Source organism: Somniosus microcephalus, chromosome 24 (assembly GCF_052327205.1).
Source record: "Somniosus microcephalus isolate GS21.2 chromosome 24, FLI_Smic_1.0, whole genome shotgun sequence".
Lineage (NCBI taxonomy): Eukaryota > Metazoa > Chordata > Chondrichthyes > Squaliformes > Somniosidae > Somniosus > Somniosus microcephalus.
The window spans coordinates 58,765,212-58,785,944 of record NC_141010.1 but is presented as its reverse complement, the minus strand read 5'-3'; the positions used below and the strand labels follow the sequence as shown (position 1 = coordinate 58,785,944).

Sequence of the window (20,733 nt, the reverse complement as noted above, 5' to 3'; positions counted from 1 at the left end):
CACACAAGTAAACCTGGACAGTGAACATGAGCTGGAACCCTGGCTGATTTCTATCCCCCCACCTCCCCCAATGGTGACCACCTTGGGGACACTGAGGGTAATTGCAGCTGAGACCGGCTAATTTAGCAAAAACCAGAGAGCCAGACAGGGACCTTCTGGTCTGTATGGCTCAGTGTCAATGGTGAGTAGCACACTTTCCTATTGATGCCACCAGGTGAGCCCATGGTGTACAAGAGCTGTGGGTTGTAACGGCCAGCACTCCCCGAGATGCAGTGTCTGCTGCCATGCAAACACACCCACTGGGCAATAAGGCAACCATAAGGTGGCGTGTACTATACTTTGTGATCGTGTCTGGTGTCCACATGATCTACAAAGCTGGAGAACAACCAATGTCTCGCAATCCTTATAGAGGGCAAATACCGCCCCTTAGAGGGCAACTAGCAGGTAAAGAGTTCTGATGCTCTGATTGCATTCCATCATGCTGTCTTTCATCTTGCCTCTGTCTAAACATCAAGGGTCATCTTTTAAAGGCTTAAACTTTGACCCTTTTTAATCCTTCAGAATTCCCCAGTCTAAACATGCCTGCTCAGCGGACTGAGCACGGAAATGGTTGTGTACTTTTTTCCACTGACTCACCCCAGGCACTGACAGCAAACCTTTGTCCATTGCTCTTCCCCCTGAACACACATCCAACTGTGCTCCTGATGGGAAGCCCCACACTCTTATTGTCCCAGGAATGAATGATGTTATGTTATGGTATCTTTACTCTGTTATATCTCTTGTGTTCCGTGTCAGAAACCACTCCCGTAAGCAAACTTTGTGATGAACCAGTGTGTGACTCTATAGTCAATATCTGACTGTTGCAGTGAGCCCAGGGTTTGAAAGGTCCGTATTCGTCTTACTGGATAGTTCACAGCCCTCTTGTGACCTGTTAGACTTTGAAAAACAGTAGAATAAACGCTATGGGCTAGAAATTTATTATAGCCCAGGAATGGATGGTATCTTTAGAAAAGTTTGAGAATTAGCGCCAGGCGCTAATGCTTTAGACCGCACGCAAAATTCATTCTCACTGCTCAAAGAAATGATTGGGGTGCAAAATCAAGTCTTAAAGGCCTAGCTCAGTGGTGTTACACTCAAAGGGTGGACCAATATCAGGTGCAGTCTAATCTCAACTCAACATTGCCACAGGCTTTTCCCAGCACTTAAAGGGGAGGTTCATTGATGCTGCAGCACCTCATTCTCAGCATTGTTGGCTGTGCAGCTGCCTCAGCAAGGAGAAGCACAACAAGGAGAAGGAGCCGGAGGACTGAAGCTGGTGTGCTCATGACAGATCCACCTCTGTCGGGTGGTCAAGGTGATTGAATGGTTCAACAAATGCTGCATACCACCATCTGCACCACATGCTTCACACACTGCCCAAAGCACCACACCCCCAGCATTCACCCACATCTCACGCCTTGCACACAATGACAGCTATTCAACTATGGCAGGCACAAGGGTCATTAGTTATTAGAATGAATGTGATATGTGTGATATGTTTATGCAGAAATTTATTAATGGAGTTTGCAATATTTTGTGGTCTCTCTCATTTCACCTTTACGCTCAGGAGGATGTTGTAATATGGCATGATACAGGGATGATATGATGGGCATGTGGTGAGCAAAAGGGATCTGGGGTTTAAGTCATCCTGGTGAGAGCCCTGATGTCCCTCCTCATCCCTCTGCACACATGTTCCCGTATTTCTGGCTGCCTACGCTCCCTCTGCTGTAAATCCCCCATTAATATTGCCAAGTGTAACCGTTTGAATCTTTGAACAATAAATGTAGCCACTTCGCACTTGCCAGAACACTGCTGATAAAAAAGAACCTTGAAATTGCTCATGCAAACTCATCCACTGGCTGAAACTGACAAGAGACCACAGAAGCTAACCTGCCCCGACAGCTGCGAGTGATTAATGCAGATGCCTTTAAATAACGTCCCTGGAGCCAGCATCCTGCAGCTGTGCACCTGCTCTCCCTGTCGCTCTCTGGTCGCGGTGCAAAGGTAAGTGTCCATAATGAATTTGGCTGATCGGGCACCCAGTGAGCGGGGAGGAGATAGTTACGGTGCTGCAGTGGGGTACTCGTTGCTCCACCTGAAATGGGAGGGGCCAATTTTAAAGGGATTGGGACCCCTAAAAGTGTCGGACTGGAATCCCGCCATTAGCTCCGAGTGAACGCAGACAATAACGAACAGGCAGTTGCACTGGTTGGGAGAGGGCGAATGTCCCAGCTCTCCGCCCTATCAGCCAGAAGACCCTTCCTCCTTTCTCCTGCTCCCATAGTCCCCTGACTCCCTACTTTCTTCTTGCCTTCCCCTCCATTGGTGGTCCAGAGGCTGGAATGGATATAAGCCGGCTACAGTCTCAAGCCACATCTTTTCACCATCATTTCATAGAATCAAACAGCACAGAAGGAAGCCATTCGATCCATCATGTCTGTGCCGGCTCTTTGAAAGTACTATCCAATTAGTCCAATTCTCTGCTCTTTCCCCATAGCCCTGCAACTTTCTCCTTTTCAAGTATATATCCAATTCCCTTTTAAAAGTTACTTTTAAATCTGTTTCATCCCCCCTTTCAGGCAGTGCATTCCAGATCATAATGGCTCGCTGCATCTTCTGGTTACCGACCCTCCTGCCAGTTTCTCCTTATTTATTCAATCAAAATCTCATCATTTTGAACATCTCAATTTAATCTCCCCTTAACCTTCTCTGCTCTAAGGAGAACCGTTCCAAATCTCTTCTGCACCCTCATCAAGGCCTTGACATCCTTCCTAAATTGTGGTGCCAAGAACTGGACACAATACTCCAACTGGGGCCTAACCAGTGATTTATAAAAGGTTTAATATAACTTCCTCGCTTTTGCACTCTATGCCGCTATTCATAAAGCCAAGGATCCCATATGCTTTTTTTTAACAGCCTTCTCAACTTGTCCTGCCACATTCAAAGATTCGTGTATGTCGTTTTCTGCCAGCTCCATATCCGACAGGACAGCCAGCCAACATTGATGGCAGTGGGGGAGGGAGAATAATGTCGGTGGTTAGTCGGAGCAGAGAATCGGTGGTAGACCACCCATTTTCGGGCAGCGATTTGGAAGACAATCCCCCGCCGCACAGGTTGCCTGGAGTATCCGTCTGATGGTTATCAGAAACCAATCCCTTTGTCACCTAGTTGTAAATTCCTGTAGTCTTAGAGGACCATCCACAAAACAAAGTTAGCCGCAACACTGAATAATTCTCAACTGAGAGCGCCTGATTTTAATAAGTTGCAACTGAAATGTATTTGTATGGAATGAATGGCCTGTCCATTCAAATGAGCAGAAAAGCCACAGATCGCTCTGTGATACCTTGTGTATTTTGAGCCGAATACTCGACTGTGACAGTAACCAACAGTTAAAGTGACATCCAGCCTCCCACAGAAATCTCAAAATGTATCGACTGAGATGATCAGAATGGAAACTGAAACCCAATATTCATCACTCTCAGCTCTCGAAGCTTGGGTCCCGGGTAATGAATGAGTCACGTAATCAGGGTACAGTCGTGTTGTGGGCGCCCCGCCTCCCTCTTGGGGCGCTGCGAGGGAATATCGCGGTGCTGGTGCTGCGGCACGTCGCGCCGCGGTTTTGCAGGCCTTCCTTCCCTTCTTAAAGGGGAGGGGCCTTGCGCAGCATGACCCGGGGCCCAGCTGGGCCGTCAGGGATCGGAGTGCCGGCAAAAGAGCCCGGCACTCAAGAGAAGTGTCGGGCTCACGGAGCGTAGCTGGCACTCCGCGGGGGGGTTGCACAGGAGGCCGGGGACTGCAACGGGGGCAGGTACTGGCAGGCAGCCAGCAACAAAAATGGCCGCCCGGCACCTCGCCTTTAATTAGCGCCGCCCCGGCCGCAGGTAGGCCCCCCTGACCCCGTCGGACATAGCGTCCGGCGGTAAGTCAGGGGGCGCTACTGAAGATCGCGGCCGGGGCGCGAGCGGGGCGCTGCGCACGGCAATGATGTCATCACCAGCGGCGCAGCGCCGCAGGGCGCTAATGGTTACCGCCGCCGCTAACCTCCTGCTGAATTTCGCGGGAGGTGTGCCCGGGCACTAGTTGCTTTGCGCCCTCTTATGGCGCTAACGGGAGGCGCAAATCAACCGAATTTCTTCCCCCATTAGTTTAAAATCCTGCCATGGCAGTTTAAGATTTGAATTCAGTTTTTAAAAATTCTGGAAATAAAAAGCTGGCATCAGAAGAAACTTCTTTACCTGGAGAGTGGTGAGAATCTGGAACCACAGGGAGTGGTTGAGGCGAATAGTAGAGATGCATTTAAGGGGAGGCTAGATAAACATACGAGGGAGAAGGGAATAGAGGGTTATGGTGGTAGAGTTAGATGAGGAAAGACGGGAGGAGGCGCGAGTGGAGCATAAACACCGGCATGGACTGGTTGGGCTGAATGGCCTGTTTCTGTGCTGCACATTCTATGTAATTCTAAGTATAATGAACATAAAGTGACCATGAAGGATTGTCATACACCCAACTTGTTCACTCATCCCCTTTAGAGAGGGAAACCTGTTGTCGGTACCCGGTCTGGCCCACTCCAGGGACTTGAGCACATAAAGCCAGGCTGACACTCCAGTGCCGTGCTGAGGGAGTGCTGCACTGTCGGAGGTGCAGTCTTTCGGATGAGGCGTTAAACCGAGGCCCCGTCTGCTCTCTCAGGTGGATGTAAAAATTTCTCATGCCACCATTTCCAAGAAGAGCAGGGGAGTTATCCCCGGTGTCCTGGCCAGCACGGTGGCATAGTGGTTAGCACTGTTGCCTCACAGCTCCAGGGACCCGGGTTCGAATCCAGCCTCGGGTGACTGTCTGTGTGGAGTTTGCACATTCTCCCCGTGTTTGCGTGGGTTTTCTCCGGGTGCTCCGGTTTCCTCCCACAGTCCAAAGATGTGCGGGTTAGGTTGATTGGCTATGATAAAATTGACCCTTAGTGTTAGGGGGATTAAATACGTGGGGTTACGGGGATAGGGTGGGATATGTGTTGGTGTAGGGGTTACGGGGATCGGGGGTGGGATATGTGTCGGTGCAGGCTCGATGGGCCGAAATGGCCTCTATCTGCACTGTGAGGTTTCTGTGATTCTGTGAATCAACATCACTAAAATAGATTATCTGGTCATTATCACACTGCTGTTTGTGAAAGCTTGCTGTGCGCAAATTGGCTGCTGCCTTTCCCACATTACAACATTGACTATACACCAAAAAAGTACTTAATTGGCTATAAAGCGCTTTGAGACGTCCAGTGGTTGTGAAAGGCGCTATAGAAATGTAAGTCTTTCTTTCTCTATGTGGCTCCAGTAGCACCAATGTGGTTGCCTCGTTACCAGTGACACCCAAATCCTGAGAATGAATAAAATAAACAATAAAAGACCTCGGGACCTGAATTGCTGATTTGGTGCTCTCACTGATATCCAGTGGACTTGCTGTAAAATCCAAGGTCCCCGGGCTATGAATCTAGCAAGAGTCAAGGCCATCACTTTACGACAGGCCCCCCGCCCATTTGGCTGTGTGTTGAGGTTCTGACTGAGGGTCTGTCAGTGTGCGTGGAACTGCAAAAAAACTAGAAGTCATCAGTTTTATCAAGACCCTCTTGCACTAGAGCAAATTGAAGATTAATGATGAGCTCTGTCCATGTTGATGCCAAGGAATTGAGATCAATGATATCCTTCCGATCAACACAGCTGCTCATTAATTCTGGTACACGCCACTGCCAGGTATTGAAACAGTTAATTTCATATGTGGGCCCCTGACCTTACCGAGAAGCTGTTTCAGATCATGATTCCCATTCATTTAGACTTTAGTTTCTTTTCTCTATCTTACTGATATTCCCATGATCCGTGCCCTGTGAGTGTTTCTCTCCCATTCCTCCTAAGCTATAAATACACCGTTCTATAAACTCTTCCTCCTTCCTGCCTCCTCACTGTGATGAAATCAAGACTCTTTACACTCGCTCTAAAACTGCAGAGCTCCTTACCTCCCTCACAGACACTGATGCCCTTTGGCCCATCTTATCTCACCCATCCACATAGACCCTACAATATCCCATCATGGCACCTAACTAAGAAAATGTTTTTGCCTCTATTACTCTACCTGGAATCCCTCCCACATGTCCATCACCCTTCCTGTGAAGAACTTCCTGATATCAGTCCTAAATTTGTCCTATATTGGTTTGAACTTGAGTCCCTTATCCTCCTCACACAGTTCAGGTTGAATTAGTGTGCCAGATCTACATTTTTGGTAATGTTTACAATCTTCTATACCTCTATAAACTGACCTCTCAGATTTAAAGCCTCCCTTTAAGGCTAAAACGCTCAAGTGGGCAATGTTAGCCTAACTCGTCTGATGGGAAACTGACCTTCAAATTGGACGCACATTTAACACGCGCCCGATTTTTCTTTCTGGTCTGGCGGCCGATCTGATTGCGTCAGTTTCCCACCAGCCGAGTTAGGGTAAAATTACCGCAGAAGTTTCTTTACTCTTGCCTCAGACCTCCGTTCCTCTAACACTGGGACCAGCCTTTTGGCTATTCTCTGTGCCACCTCAAGGCCTGAATGACTCCATTGAGTTTCAGTGACCGGAACTGGCTAGAGGACTCGAGGTGTGGTCTGACCAGAGCACCATGTGGTCGAAGCATGACTTCCTCTGACTTGCACGCCACTGTTTCGACTTTATGGTCCAGTACTGTAGTTGTATTGTTAATTGCTGCTCCACAGTGGACGTGTTGAAGTCTACTAAAGCACTCTGGGTCCCTGAAGCTTACCCTTGACTAATTCACTCTTCATGCAGTACGTGTCTTACTCATTCCCCACCCCCTCCACCCCCCCACCGCAAATGCCAGATTTTACATTTGTCTCTATTGCATTTCATCTGTCATTGATTTGCCCACTTACATATTTTGCCCATCTCATTTCATAATTGTGGAACTGCTTCAAGTTCAGCTGGCATTTCTAGTCTGGCATCGTCTGCGAATTTGACCAGCTCACAATCCAAATCATCTGGCTATTCCCAATTTGTATTTGGTTGATTTGGAATTCCCTCCATTAAAATAACCATCCTGTTTTCACGTACGTTTATTAATCTCTTCATAAAGAAACTGCTTTCCTTCTTATTCTGCCCTGATGGGCTATAGCATTCCCCCAGTGTCAGCTTTAGCCTTTTGCTTAAAGATATCCAGCCAGAGCAGCTGATTAGCTAAATATCCACCTCCTAAGGATCAAGTCCTTCACACTGCCAGGTACCTCTGACATACAGGACCACGCCACCTCCTTTCATGTCTACCTTTCCTGTTGTTTTTATTACCTTCTTCAGCTCACATACTTGTGATAGTCCTGTGATATAATAGCTCCCAGTCTCCAGTCTCCAGCCTCAGATAGCTTGTTCCCAATGCTTTCAGCGTTTATGATTGTAGATATTACATAAGAACATAAGAACATAAGAAGTAGGAGCAGGAGTAGGCCATACGGCCCCTCGGGCCTGCTCCGCCATTCAATAGGATCATGGCTGATCTGAACCTAGACTCACGTCCACTTCCCTGCCCGCTCCCCGTAACCCCTAATTCCCTTATCAGCTAGGAAACTGTCTATCTCCGTTTTAAAATTATTTAATGTCGCAGCTTCCACAGCTCTCTGAGGTAGCAAATTCCATAGATTTACCACCCTCTGAGTGAAGAAGTTTCTCCTCAAGTTTCCTGCTCTGTGACCCATGGTGTCTGCCTGTCTCTGCCCTTCCTCCCACAACCTTCAGCTGTTGCAAACCCAAGCTTGGCCTCAATGGATCACTACTTCCTCATTTTACCTCCTTCGAATTTATTCATTCATAGGATGTGGGCGTCGCTGGCAAGGCCAGCATTTATTGCCCATCTCTTAGTGCCCTTGGGAAGGTGGTGGTGAGCCGCCGCCTTGAACCGCTGCAGTCCGTGTGGTGAAGGTGCTCCCACAGTGCTGTTAGGGAGGGAGTTTCAGGATTTTGACCCAGCGACGATGAAGGAACGGCGATATATTTCCAAATCAGGATGGTGTGTGACTTGGAGGGCAACTTGGAGGTGGTGGAGTTCCCATCTGCCTGCTGCCCATGTCCTTCTAGATGGTACAGGTCGCGGGATTTGGAGTTGCTGTCGAAGAAGCCTTGGCGAGTTGCTGCAGTGCATCTTGTAGATGGTACACACTGCAGGCATAGTGCGCCGGTGGCGGATGGGGTGCCAATCAAGCGGACTGGTTTGCCCTGGATGGTGTTGAGTTTCTTGAGTGTTGTTGCAACTGCACTCATCCAGGCAAGTAAAGTATTCCATTACACTCCTGACCTGTGCCTTGTAGATGGTGGAAAGGCTTTGGGGAGTCAGGAGGTGAGTCACTTGCCACAGAATACCCAGCCCCTGACCTGCTCTTGTAACCATAGTATTTATGTGGCTGGTCCAGTTAAGTTTCTGGTCAATGGTGACCCCCCAGGATGTTGATGGTGGGGGATTTGACAATGGTAATGCCATTGAATGTCATGGGGAGGTGGTTAGACTCTCTCTTATTGGAGATGGTAATCGCTTAGAAACATAGATACATAGAAACATAGAAGATAGGAGCAGGAGTAGGCCATTCGGCCCCTCGAGCCTGCTCCGCCATTCAATGCGATCATGGCTGATCATCCAAGTTCAGTACCCGGTCCCTGCTTTCTCCCCATACCCCTTGATCCCTTTAGCCTTAAGAAATATATCCAACTCCTTCTTGAATATATTTAATGTATTGGCCTCTACTAGCACTTGTGTCATGCGAATATTACTCCCCACTCCTCAGTCCATGTCCCCATCTGACTCTACACCTTCCTAAGCCTTTTCCAATGTTGATGTTGTTCCCCCTAGGGTGACTAGCAGACCTTTTATAAGGTGCTGGAGCCCAGTAACATGTTCCTTGACCCTGTGGAGCTCCCACTGCTATATATACTAAGATGCGCTACCTGCCCATTCACCTCCTCTCACACAGTGGTCCAGGGCCCCGAGACACTCCTTCCACATCAGTCAGCAGTTCATGCACTTCATGCACTTCCTCTACTCTAGCACACTGTATTCACTGCTCACAGTGTGGTCTCCTCCACATTGGAGAGACTCAACGCAGATTAGGCCACCGTCTTGACGAGCACCTCTGTTCTATCTGAAAGTGTGACCCCGAGCTAACTGTTGCTCGCCACTTTAACTCTGCCTCTCATTCCCACTCTGACCTCTCTGTCACTGAGGTGTCAGCCATGGCTCAGTGGTAGCCCTCTCACCTCGGAGTCAGAATGTTGTGGATTCAAGTCCCACTCCTAGAGGCCTAAGGTACATCCTTCCTAAAGTGTTCTGCCCAGAATTGAACACAGTACTCCAGCTGAGGCCTAACCAGTGTTTTATAAAGGTTTAGCATAACTTCCTTACTTTTGTACTCTATTCCTCTATTAATAAAGCCAAGGATCCCAAATGATTTTTAGCAGCCTTCTCAACTTGTTTTGCAACCTTCATAGATGTGTGTACATACACCTCCAGTGAGGGTGCCTCTCCTCATTCTTCCTACCAAAATGCATCACTTCACACTTCTCAGCATTAAATTTCATCTGCCGTGTGTCTGCCCATTTCACCTATTCCCTCAACTATTCCTTGTGCTAGTGCGTTGCACAATCTCACCACTCTTTGGGTAAAGAAGTTTCTCCTGAATTCCCTATTGGAGTTAATATTGACTGTCTTATATTTATGAGCTCTACTTTTGGTCTCCCCGACCAGTGCAAACATTGTCTCCACGTCTACCCTATCAAACCCATTATCTTAAAGACCTCTATCAGGTCACCCCTCAGTCTTTCCTTTTCTAGAGAAAAGAGCCCCAGTGTGTTCAGTCTTTCCTGATAGTTATAACCTCTCAGTATAGAGGGACAATCGATAATCCAGTTCCCTTTATTTCTTGGAGCAGGGGGTCTCCATTATGGCTGATTATTTGAGGTAACATTGCACAAAACATATTGATGTAAACACCAATCATTGCACCTTTTAGGAGCAATCATTTTAAAGATGGAGTGTGCGATTATAACATCCACTGGCTCATTCAGCATTTAGAACTTAAAATCAGACTAGGGATGGGGTTGCCAACTCTAGTTGAACATATTCCTGGCGGTTTCTCCATAAGACCTGCCACCTCCAATGGCTCCACCCAGTCAAACTGCCTTTTTTCCTACTTCCAATATTTCTATATTGTTCAAAGAAAATGGGGGGAAAAAAATGAATGCCCCTTTGAATTTTTGCAGCACTGCCCAGGAGATTGAAGTTGAATTCCTGGAGGCTCCAGGGCAATCCTGGAGCGTTGGCGACCCTTAACTAGGGATGGTGACGGAGTTGATTGCTTTGACGCTCGCTGGTTTAATTCTTGTGTTTTCCCTCCTAGATCGGAAGTTTCTCATTACCAATGTTCAGATGAAAAATTGCGCCATTATCTTCTGCAACGATGGCTTTTGCAAAATGTTCGGCTACTCCAGGGTAGAGATCATGCAGAAACCTGGCATTTGTGACTTCCTGAGTGGACCAGCCACACCAGAGAGCGCGATGGCACAGCTGGCGCAAGCTCTGCTCGGATCAGAAGAGGTGAAAGTAGAACTGCTGTACTACAGGAAAGATGGTAAGGGCACCTGGGCTGTGCACCCCTGTGACTGCCCCGTGGCATGGGTTGACTATGTGGGGGGGGGATCGCAGGCAGCTGCTTCAGTCAACCATTAGGCTTCGTGCCATAGTATCGCCAGTTCTTAAAGGCATCTCCCGGCTCGCTCGCTCGCTCTCAGGTCTATATAGAGAACGAAAGCAGTCTGACCTCTAATTCACCTGTTAATCTGTTAAAAGCAATCAGCCTCTAATTAACCTGAAGAGGCCACGGCAATTAAACCTTGTGACCTCGACAGGGCACACGTTCAGCTACACTTTGGCATCACAATGGCTTTTCCCACCAGTAAATTTCTGCGTGTTATCAGGTGACAAGTTGGTAAACGCAGTTTCTCCTCAAATTGGAGGGGAAGAAAGGAAAATTGCCCAGTGCTTTCTTAACAGAAATCAGGTTCGGAGGGACACGTGCATTGTATCCGTGATGTCAGCAGACATTACGGGCATCGCATCTGTGAGATCAACATGTTTTACTTGCTGTATCTGTTGTGCTGATGACACTGATGTGATGCTCATGCATCCCTGGACCTGTTTTTTGGCAGAACAAGAAATGAAGGCCGTGCCATTTGGGTTTTGTTTAAAGGGAACCATCGTTCAATGTGAGGACTAGGTTCTTTATATTGCTGCCATCTTTCATTCCTAGTTGGGTATGAAGTGCAATGACACAGTTACCACACTGATAATCCTCTGAGCATTGATTCATGAATCAAAGGCTGACTCGGGTCACACTTCAAGGCAGTGTTTACTAAAACAATTCAATTGTGCATAATCACCAAATACTTTATATTAACCCACTATTATTTTTATTATTCATTCCTGGGATGTGGGCGTTGCTGGCAAGGCCAGCATTTATTGCACATCCCTAATTGCCTTGAGAAGGTGGCGGTGAGCTGCCTGCCTGAACCGCTGCAGTCCGTGTGGTGAAGGTGCTCCCACAGTACCGTTAGGGAGGGAGTTCCAGGATTTTGACCCAGCGACGATGAGGGATCGGCGATATATTTCCAAGTCAGGATGGTGTATGACTTGGAGGGGAACTTGGAGGTGGTGGTGTTCCCATGCGCCTGCTGCCCTTGTCCTTCTAGGTGTTAGAGGTCGCGGGTTTGGGAGGTGCTGCCAAAGAAGCCTTGGCGAGTTGCTGCAGTGCATCTTGTAGATGGTACACACTGCAGCCACGGTATGCGGTGGTGGAGGGAGTGAATGTTTAAGGTGGTGGATGAGGTGCCAATCAAGCGGGCTGCTTTGTCTTGGATGGTGTCGAGCTTCTTGAGTGTTGTTGGAGCTGCACTTATCCAGGCAAGTGGAGAGTATTCCATCACTCCTGACTTGTGCCTTGTAGATGGTGGAAAGGCTTTGGGGAATCAGGAGGTGAGACACTCACCACAGAATACCCAGCCTCTGACATGCTCTTGTTTCCACAGTATTTATGTGGCTGGTCCAGTTAAGTTTCTGGTCAATGGTGATCCCCAGGATGTTGACGGTGGGGGATTCGGTGATGGTAATGCCGTTGAATGTCAAGCGGAGGTGGCTAGACTTTCTCTTGTCAGAGATGGTCATTTCCTGGCACTTGTGTGGCACGAATGTTACTTGCTACTTATCAGCCCAAGCCTGAATAGAATGTCGTCCAGGTCTTGCTGCATGCGGGCATGGGCTGCTTCATTATCTGAGGAGTTGCAAATGGAACTGAACACTGTGCAGTCATCAGCGAACAGCCCCATTTCTGACCTTATGATGGAGGGAAGGTCATTGATGAAGCAGCTGAAGATGGTTGGGTCCAGGACACTGCCCTGCGGAACTCCTGCAGCAATGTCCTGGGGCTGAGATGATTGGCTTCCAACAACCACAACCATCTTCCTTTGTGCTAGGTATGATTTCAGCCAGTGGAGAGTTTTCCTCCGATTCCATTGACTTCAATTTTACTAGGGCTCCTTGATGCCACACTCGGTCAATTGCTGCCTTGGTGTCAAGGGGCAGTCACTCTCACTTCACCTCTAGAGTTCAGCTCTTTTGTCTGTAATGAGGTCAGGAGCCGAGTGGTCCTGGCGGAACCCAAACTGAGTATTGGTGAGCAGGTTGTTGGTGAGTAAGTGCCGCTTAATAGCATTGTCGATGACACCTTACACCACTTTGCTGATGATTGAGAGTAGGCTGATGGGGCGGTAATTGGTCGGATTGGATTTGTCCTACTTCATATGGACAGGACATACCTGGAAAATTTTCCACATTGTCGGAAAGATGCCAGTGTTGTAGCTGTACTGGAACAGCTTGGCTGGAGGTGCGGCTAGTTCTGGAGCACAAGTCTTCAGCACTACAGCCAGGATGTTGTCGAGGCCCATAGACTTTGCTGTGTCCAGTGCGCTCAGTCGTTTCTTGATATCATGTGGAGTGAATCGAATTGGCTGAAGACTGGCTTCTGTGCTTGTGGGGTCCTCAGGAGGAGGCCAAGATGGATCAGCCACTCGGCACTTCTGGCTGAAGTTGGTTGCAAACGCTTCAGCCTTGTCTTTTGCACTCATATGCTGGACTCCGTCATCATTGAGGATGGGGATGTTCATGGAGCCTCCTCCTCCCGTTATTGTCCACTACCATTCACGACTGGATGTGCAAGACTGCAGCGCTTTGACCTGACCAATTGTGGGATTGCTTAGCCCTGTCTATAGCATGCTGCTTCCGCTGTTTAGCATGCATGTAGTCCTGTGCTGTAACTTCACCAGGTTGGCATCTCATTTTTAGGTACGCCTGGTGCTGCTCCTGGCATGCTCTTCTACACTCCTCATTGAACCAGGGTTGGTCCTCTGGCTGGATGGTAATGGTAGAGTGAGGGATATGCCGGGCCATGAGGCTGCAGATTGTGGTGGAATACAATTCTGCTGCTGCTGATGGCCCACTGCACCTCATGGATGCCCAGTTTTGAGCTGCTAGATCTGTTCTGAATCTATCCCATTTAGCATGGTGGTAGTGCCACACAACACGATGGCGGGTGTCCTCAGTGTGAAGACGGGACTTCGTCTCCACAATGACTGTGCGGTGGTCACTGCTACCAATACTGTCATGGACAGATGCATCTGCTACAGATAGATTGGTGAGGACGAGTTCAAATAGGCTTTTCCTTCGTGTTGTTTCTCTCACCATCTGTCGCAGGCCCTATCTGGACATAGAAGTCCCCCACCCAGAGTATATTCTGTGCCCTTGCTACTCTCAGTGCTTCTTCCAAGTGGTGTTCAACATGGAGGAGTACTGATTCATCAGCTGAGGGAGGGCGGTAGGTGGTAATCAGCAGGAGGTTTCCTTGCTCATGTTTGAGCTGATGCCATGGGACTTCATGGGGTCTGGAGCTAATGTTGAGGACTCCCAGGGCCACGCTGTCCCGACTGTATACCACTGTGCCACCACCCCTGGTGGGTCTGTCCTGCCGGTGGGACAGGACATAACCAGGGATGGTGATGGAGGAGTCTGGGACATTTCCTGAAAGGTATGATTCTGTGAGTATGACTATGTCAGGCTGTTGCTTGACTAGTCTGTGGGACAGCTCTCCCAATTTTGGCACAAGTCCCCAGATGTTGGTGAGGAGGACTTTGCAGGGTCGACTGGGCTGGGTGTACTTTTGCCATGTCCGTAGCCGGTGCCTAGGTCCACGTCCGGTTTTATTCTTATTGTTTTTCCTAGCGGTTTAATACAACTGAGTGGTGTTCTAGGCCATTTCAGAGGGCAGTTAAGAGTCAACCACGTTATAGTGGCAGGTAAGTGTCAGGAGCCACAACAATAGAGAGCTTCTTTAATTTTACTGTTAACTAAAACAACTATCTCAGGGTTAAGTGAGAATCTGATAGTGGATGCCATAAGAATGGTGCTTGTGAACTGTATAAGTAATTGTGGGTTAATATTTACCTATTTTTGTCCTTTGCCTGTTATTTCCAAGTTTAGCAATGTTCAAGTAACTGGCTTTCTCCAAGTTTACCCAGTATTTTGGGGGGTCTACTTTCCTTTTCTGATTTTTCTCCTGGTTTTATGCGCAAAAATAAAACCTGGAAAAACTCCAACTTTTGAAATTAGCAATAAAAACAGACTTTGATGATCCTTCCCTACACTTTAGCAGCAAAGTAATTCATTGTATGTCACATGGTGTAACCCTCCTGCCCTTAAAGAATAGTTAACCACGGGCAATGCACAGGAGAGCTGTCAATGTTGATAATTGTTTAAGATCTCCCTCCCCCCTTCAATCATGATTCTTTGCAAAGTTATTGCCCATCAAGATGAAGAATCTCAGTCCTCAAAATTGAATGCATTCATTTTCTGCCCTCAATGTACACTCAGATACAATGCAAATCTCCCTCCATGCTATCCCAGCTGAACTCGATGCTTGGAGCACCCTTTCTTTTCAACTCTACCAGTTTGAATTTTCCAGTTCTCTCGCATTCCGTGGCTTTGGTGAGCAAAATTGCCAACTTAGGGTCAACGGGGTAGATCTTGACTTTGTGCGATAGACAATGGAAATAGAAATGGGGAGAGACATGAAGCGGGCTGCCGACTCGCTCTCACCCCTTTTACACTATCGCACAAAGTCAAGATCCACCCCAATTTCTGGCAAATTAGAGGCCATTTTGTGCTTGGAACTGGGCCCAGGTGCAGTAAACAAAGGAATCTTGCAGCCAGCAGAAAGAGAAGATTTTCACCCCATCAGTCTAGGACAGGCCTAGAAGGGGCAACCAGCCTCTCCAAAAATTCTTAACTGGCAGTATCTGGCTGATGAGGTGTTGCCATTGTACACAATGCACAGGTGACGTATGGCATTGTCAAACCACCATCGTGGTTTATAGAAACATAGAAACATAGAAGATAGGAGCAGGAGTAGGCCATTCGGCCCCTCGAGCCTGCTCCGCCATTCAAAGCGATCATGGCTGATCATCCAAATTCAGTACCCTGTCCCTGCTTTCTCCCCATATCCCTTGATCCCCTTAGTCTTAAGAAATATATCTAACTCCTTCTTGAATATATTTAATGAATTGTCTCAACTGTCTTCTGTGGTAGAGAATTCCACAGGTTCACCACTCTCTGGGTAAAGAAATTCCTCCTCATCTCAGTCCTAAATGGTTTACCCCTTATCCTTAGTCTGTGACCCCTGGTTGTGGACTCCCCCACCATCGGGAACAGCCTTCCTGCATCTAGTCTGTCCAGCCCTGTTAGAATTTTATAAGTTTCAATGAAATCCCCTCTCATTCTTCTAAACTCTAGTGAATATAAGCCTAATCGACCCAATCTCTCTTCATACATCATTCCTGCCATCCCAGGTATCAGTCTGGTGAATCTTCGCTGCACTCCCTCCATGGCAAGAACATCCTTCCTCAGATAAGGTGACCAAAACTGTACACAGTACTCAAGGTGCGGTCTCATCAAGGTCCTGTACAACTGCAGTAAGACGTCATTGCTCCTGTACTTGAATCCTCTCGCTATGAAGGCCAACATACCATTTGCCTTCTTAACCGCCTGCTGCACCCGCATGCTTACCTTCAGCGACTGGTGCACAAGGACACCCAGGTCTTGTTACACTTCCCCTTTTCCCAATCTACTACCGTTCAGATAATAATCTGCCTTCCGGTTTTTGCCACCAAAGTGGATAACCTCGCATTTATCCACATTATACTGCATCTGCCATGCATCTGCCCAATCGCCCAACCTGTCCAAATCGTACTGGAGTTTCTCTGCATCTTCCTCACAGCACACACGCCCACCCAGCTTTGTGTCATCTGCAAACTTGGAGATATTACATCTAGTTCCCTCGTCTAGATCATTAATATATATTGTGAATAGCTGGGCCCCTAGCAACGATCCCTGCAGTCCCCTACCAGTCACTGCCTTCCACTCGGAAAAAGACCCGTTTATTCCAACTCTTTGCTTCCTGTCTGCCAACCAGTTCTCTATCCAAGTCAGTACCTTACCCCCAATCCCATGTGCTTTAACTTTGCACGCTAGTCTTTTATGCGGGACCTCATCGAAAGCCTTTTGAAAGTCCAAACACACCACATCCATTGGTTCTCCCTTATCTATTCTACCAGTTACATCCTCAAAAAATTCCAGTAGATTAGTCAAGCATGATTTAACTTTTGTAAATCCATGTTGACTTTGTCCGATCCTGTCGCTGTTTTCCAAGTGCTCTGCTATTACATTTTTTTTAATGGAGTCTAGCATTTTCCCCACTACTGATGTCAGGCTTACCAGTCTATAATTCCCCATTTTTTCTCTACCACCTTTTTTAAATAGTGGGGTTACATTAGCTATCCTCCAATCCATGGGAACTGTTCCAGAGTCTATAGAATTTTGGAAGATGACCAGCAATGCATCTACTATTTCTAGGGCCACTTCCTTAAGTACCCTAGGATGTAGATTATCAGGCCCTGGGGATTTATCGGCCTTCAATCCCATCAATTTCCCTAACACCATTTCCCTACAAATACTGATTTCATTCAGTTCCTCCCTCTCATTAGACCCTATGTTCCCCGACATCTCTGGGAGTTTATTTGTGTCCTCCTTTGTGAAGATGGAACCAAAGCATGTATTTAATTGGTCTGCCATGTCTTTGTTCCCCATTATAAATTCCCCTGATTCTGACTGCAAGGGACCTACGCTTGACTTTACCAATCTTTTTCTCTTCACATATCTATAGAAGCTTTTACAGTCAGTTTTTATGTTCCATGCAAGCTTACTCTCGTACTCTATTTTCCCCCTCTTAATTAATCCCTTTGTCCTCCTTTACTGAATCCTAAACTGCTCCCAATCCTCAGGTTTGCTGCTTTTTCTGGCCAATTTATATGTCCTTTCCTTGGATCTTATGCTATCCCTAATTTCCCTTGTTAGCCAATGTTGAGTCACCTTTTTTGTTTTATTTTTATGCCAAACAGGGATGAACAAATTCTGTAGTTCATCCATGCGATCTTTAAATGTTTGCCATTACCTATTCACCGTCAACTCTTTAAGTAACATTCCCCAATCCCATCCTTATGCATTTACCTGTCCCACATCCCTATCCAGGAACAGTAAAGCCTGTCAATGAAGCCTCAATCTATCTATACGACACTTCTGTCTGCACTCTCTGTTGATCATGCTTTGGTGTCGCATGTTCTGGCATCAGATTCTATTGATTGCTCAAGTTTCATATTTGTAAACTAGCAACAAACCAGCTTCATATAAATATGACTGTGTCGATATCTCTTTAAGAACAATCGGCATAACCGTGATTTGTTATATGAATATCAATGTTTTATGTAAGCATATAAAATAACCAGTAAACTCACAGTAACTTCAGGAGCTGCAACAGCCTGCTGATTTCCAGACCACACAGAGAAGAGAGAGAGAACAACGGAGATGAGGAGGAATTTCTTCTCTCAGAGTGTCGTGAATCTTTGGAATTCTCTACCTCAGCGAGCTGTGGAGGCGGAGTCATTGAATATATCCAAGGCTGAGATAGAGAGATATTTGAACTACAGGGGAGTCAAGGGTTATGGGGAGCGGGCAGGAAAGTGGAGTTGAGGCCAAGATCAGATCAGCCATGGTCTTATTGAATGGCAGAGCAGGCTCGAGGGGCCGAATGGCCGACTCCTGCTCCTATTTCTTATGTTCTAATAGAATCACCTGACTCATCACCTGACGAATCCCATGACTCAGACACCACGTACTTATATCTAACGTATGTCCCGCGTCACAATGACCAGTGTGCAAATTCTACCAATTAGCAAAAAACAGAGAAACTGAACCAATCAAATCACACAAAAAAAATCTTATTGGTCAGCTAGCAACTGAAACTTCTAATTTTGAAAGTAAGATTTAGAGCCTTCAAAGATTATTTAATTTTCAACAAAATGATTAAATTGACCTATAAAACTGTATTTTGTGCTTTCATTAATATTTTTATTTGGAGGCCTCAGCCTTTCTCAAAAGCCTGGGGCTAGATTAGTTATCTCTCCAGGAGTTCTGTCAGCTCTCCACAGATGAGGTTGGTAACTACACCTCTGCCTGCAGTTCTCAGGATGTTGCAGGCTAAGTGTGCCCAGTGGGCAGAACCCCGGCCTGCACCAGTATGACTGTCTCAGTGCTACAACTACAAGCGTCGCTTCCAAATGTAATCGAGTTTGTTTTCTTGACGATCTCAAAGTAGGCTGGAAGATGAATTTTAGAATTTTTTTTGAAGGAAGGTTTCAAAGGCAGAATATTCTCTGTGAGCAAGACTGCAGCGATGGATAGACAGAGAAAGCGAAGCAGAGGAGGATAATTACATCAACTGGCCTTTATTTTAGTTATAATGAGAATGCAAAAACATTGCTTGCAAAATTTGTCTGTCTTCAGGATACAAAAGTATTATCAAGGGTCTTTTACATTGAAGATAGAGGCTAGCTCAGCGAGAGAAAGGAAAAGCGAGAGTAAGAGAGAGACATGGACATAGACATAGAGACAAAGGGAAGTGATTTGCAGCAAATGTCTTTTTTTGAGAATTTGAACTCAACTAGAATATACAATGCTGCGACAGACTTTCACTTGATAGCTGCAATTGTGTATTCAGTTATAAAATGTAGAAGCAGGAAAATGCCAACAAGCCCCTCGAGCCTGCTCTGCAATTCAATTGGATCATGGCTCATCTGCACCTCACTCCATTGACCCTCCTTTGCTCCAAATCCCTTGATACACTTACCCAACAAATCTATCAATCTCAGTCTTGAAAGCTACTAGAAAGGCTGGCTGTACTTAAAGTTGATAAATCACTAGGACCGGATCGGATGCATCCTAGGATGCTGAGGGAAGTAAAGTTAGAAATTGCAGAGGTACTGGCCATAATCTTCCAATCCTCCTTAGATATGCGGGTGGTGCCAGAGGACTGGAGAATTGCAAATGTTACACCCTTGTTCAAGAAAGGGTGTAAAGATAAACCCAGTAACTACAGGCCAGTCAGTTTAGCCTCGGTACTGGGGAAGCTTTTAGAAACAATAATCTGGGACAAAGTTAACAGTCACTTGGACAAGTGTGGATTAATTAAAGAAAGCCAGCACGGATTTGTTAAAGGCAATTCGTGTTTAACTAACTTGATTGAGTTTTTTGATGAGGTAACAGAGAGGGTTGTTGATGACAATGCAGTTGTCATAGTGTACATGGATTTCCACAAGGCGTTTGATAAAGTGCCACCTAATAGGCTCGCCAGCAAAGTTGAAGCCCATGGAATAAAAGGGACAGTGGCAGCATGGATACGAAATTGGCCAAGTGACAGGAAACAGAGTAGTGGTGAACAGTTGTTTATTGAACTGGAGGAAGGTATACAGTGGGGTTCCCCAGAGGTCGGTACGAGGACCACTGCTTTTCTTGATATATATTAATGACTTAGACTTGGGTGTACAGGGCACAATTTCAAAATTCGAAGATGGCACAAAACTTGGAAGTATAGTGAACAGTGAGGAGGATAGTGATAGACTTCAAGAGGACATAGACAGGCCGGTAGAATGGGCGGACACATGGCAGATGAAATTTAACACAGAAAAGTGCAAAGAACGAGGAGAGGCTATATAAACTAAAGGGTACAATTCTAAAAGGGGGTACACGAAGATAGACCTGGAGGTGTATGTGCACAAATCATTGAAGATGGTAGGGCAGTGTTGTGGAGTAGTTTAAACCAACACTCGACACAAGGTTTTAGATCGAGAGTCAAGTTGTCTTTATTCCACCAGTGGGGAGACAGTCTGCTCTGTCTTAGCCAGGCTTCTCTCCAATGGTACAAAGTTTAAGCTGTCTTTGATACAAAAATTTGGTACATAATTAGCCTCGTGCACGATCCATCTTAACAATTTGATTGGGTTTCGTCCCGTGTGCACATTCACTGATTGGTTGCCTATGCCGCGTTACATTAAAGTACCGCCTTTATTACCGGAAAAGTATATGTCCGATATCACCGCAAGCTGGTGTTGCACCTGTGACCTTTGTCCATGCCAGATGGGGTCTCACCAACATTGTACTGCTGACTCATTGTCCTACTTTCCTGC

The 20,733-nt window shown here is 46.7% G+C and overlaps 1 protein-coding gene across 1 annotated transcript in view; it reads left to right on the top strand.

Moving 5' to 3' along the window:
* Positions 1-20,733, top strand: part of kcnh6a (potassium voltage-gated channel, subfamily H (eag-related), member 6a) — a 400,900-nt gene that overhangs the window by 48,943 nt on the left and 331,224 nt on the right. Inside the window, 1 exon segment of the mRNA XM_085966026.1 lies at positions 10,455-10,685. Coding sequence (XP_085822152.1) covers positions 10,455-10,685 — 231 coding nt within the window.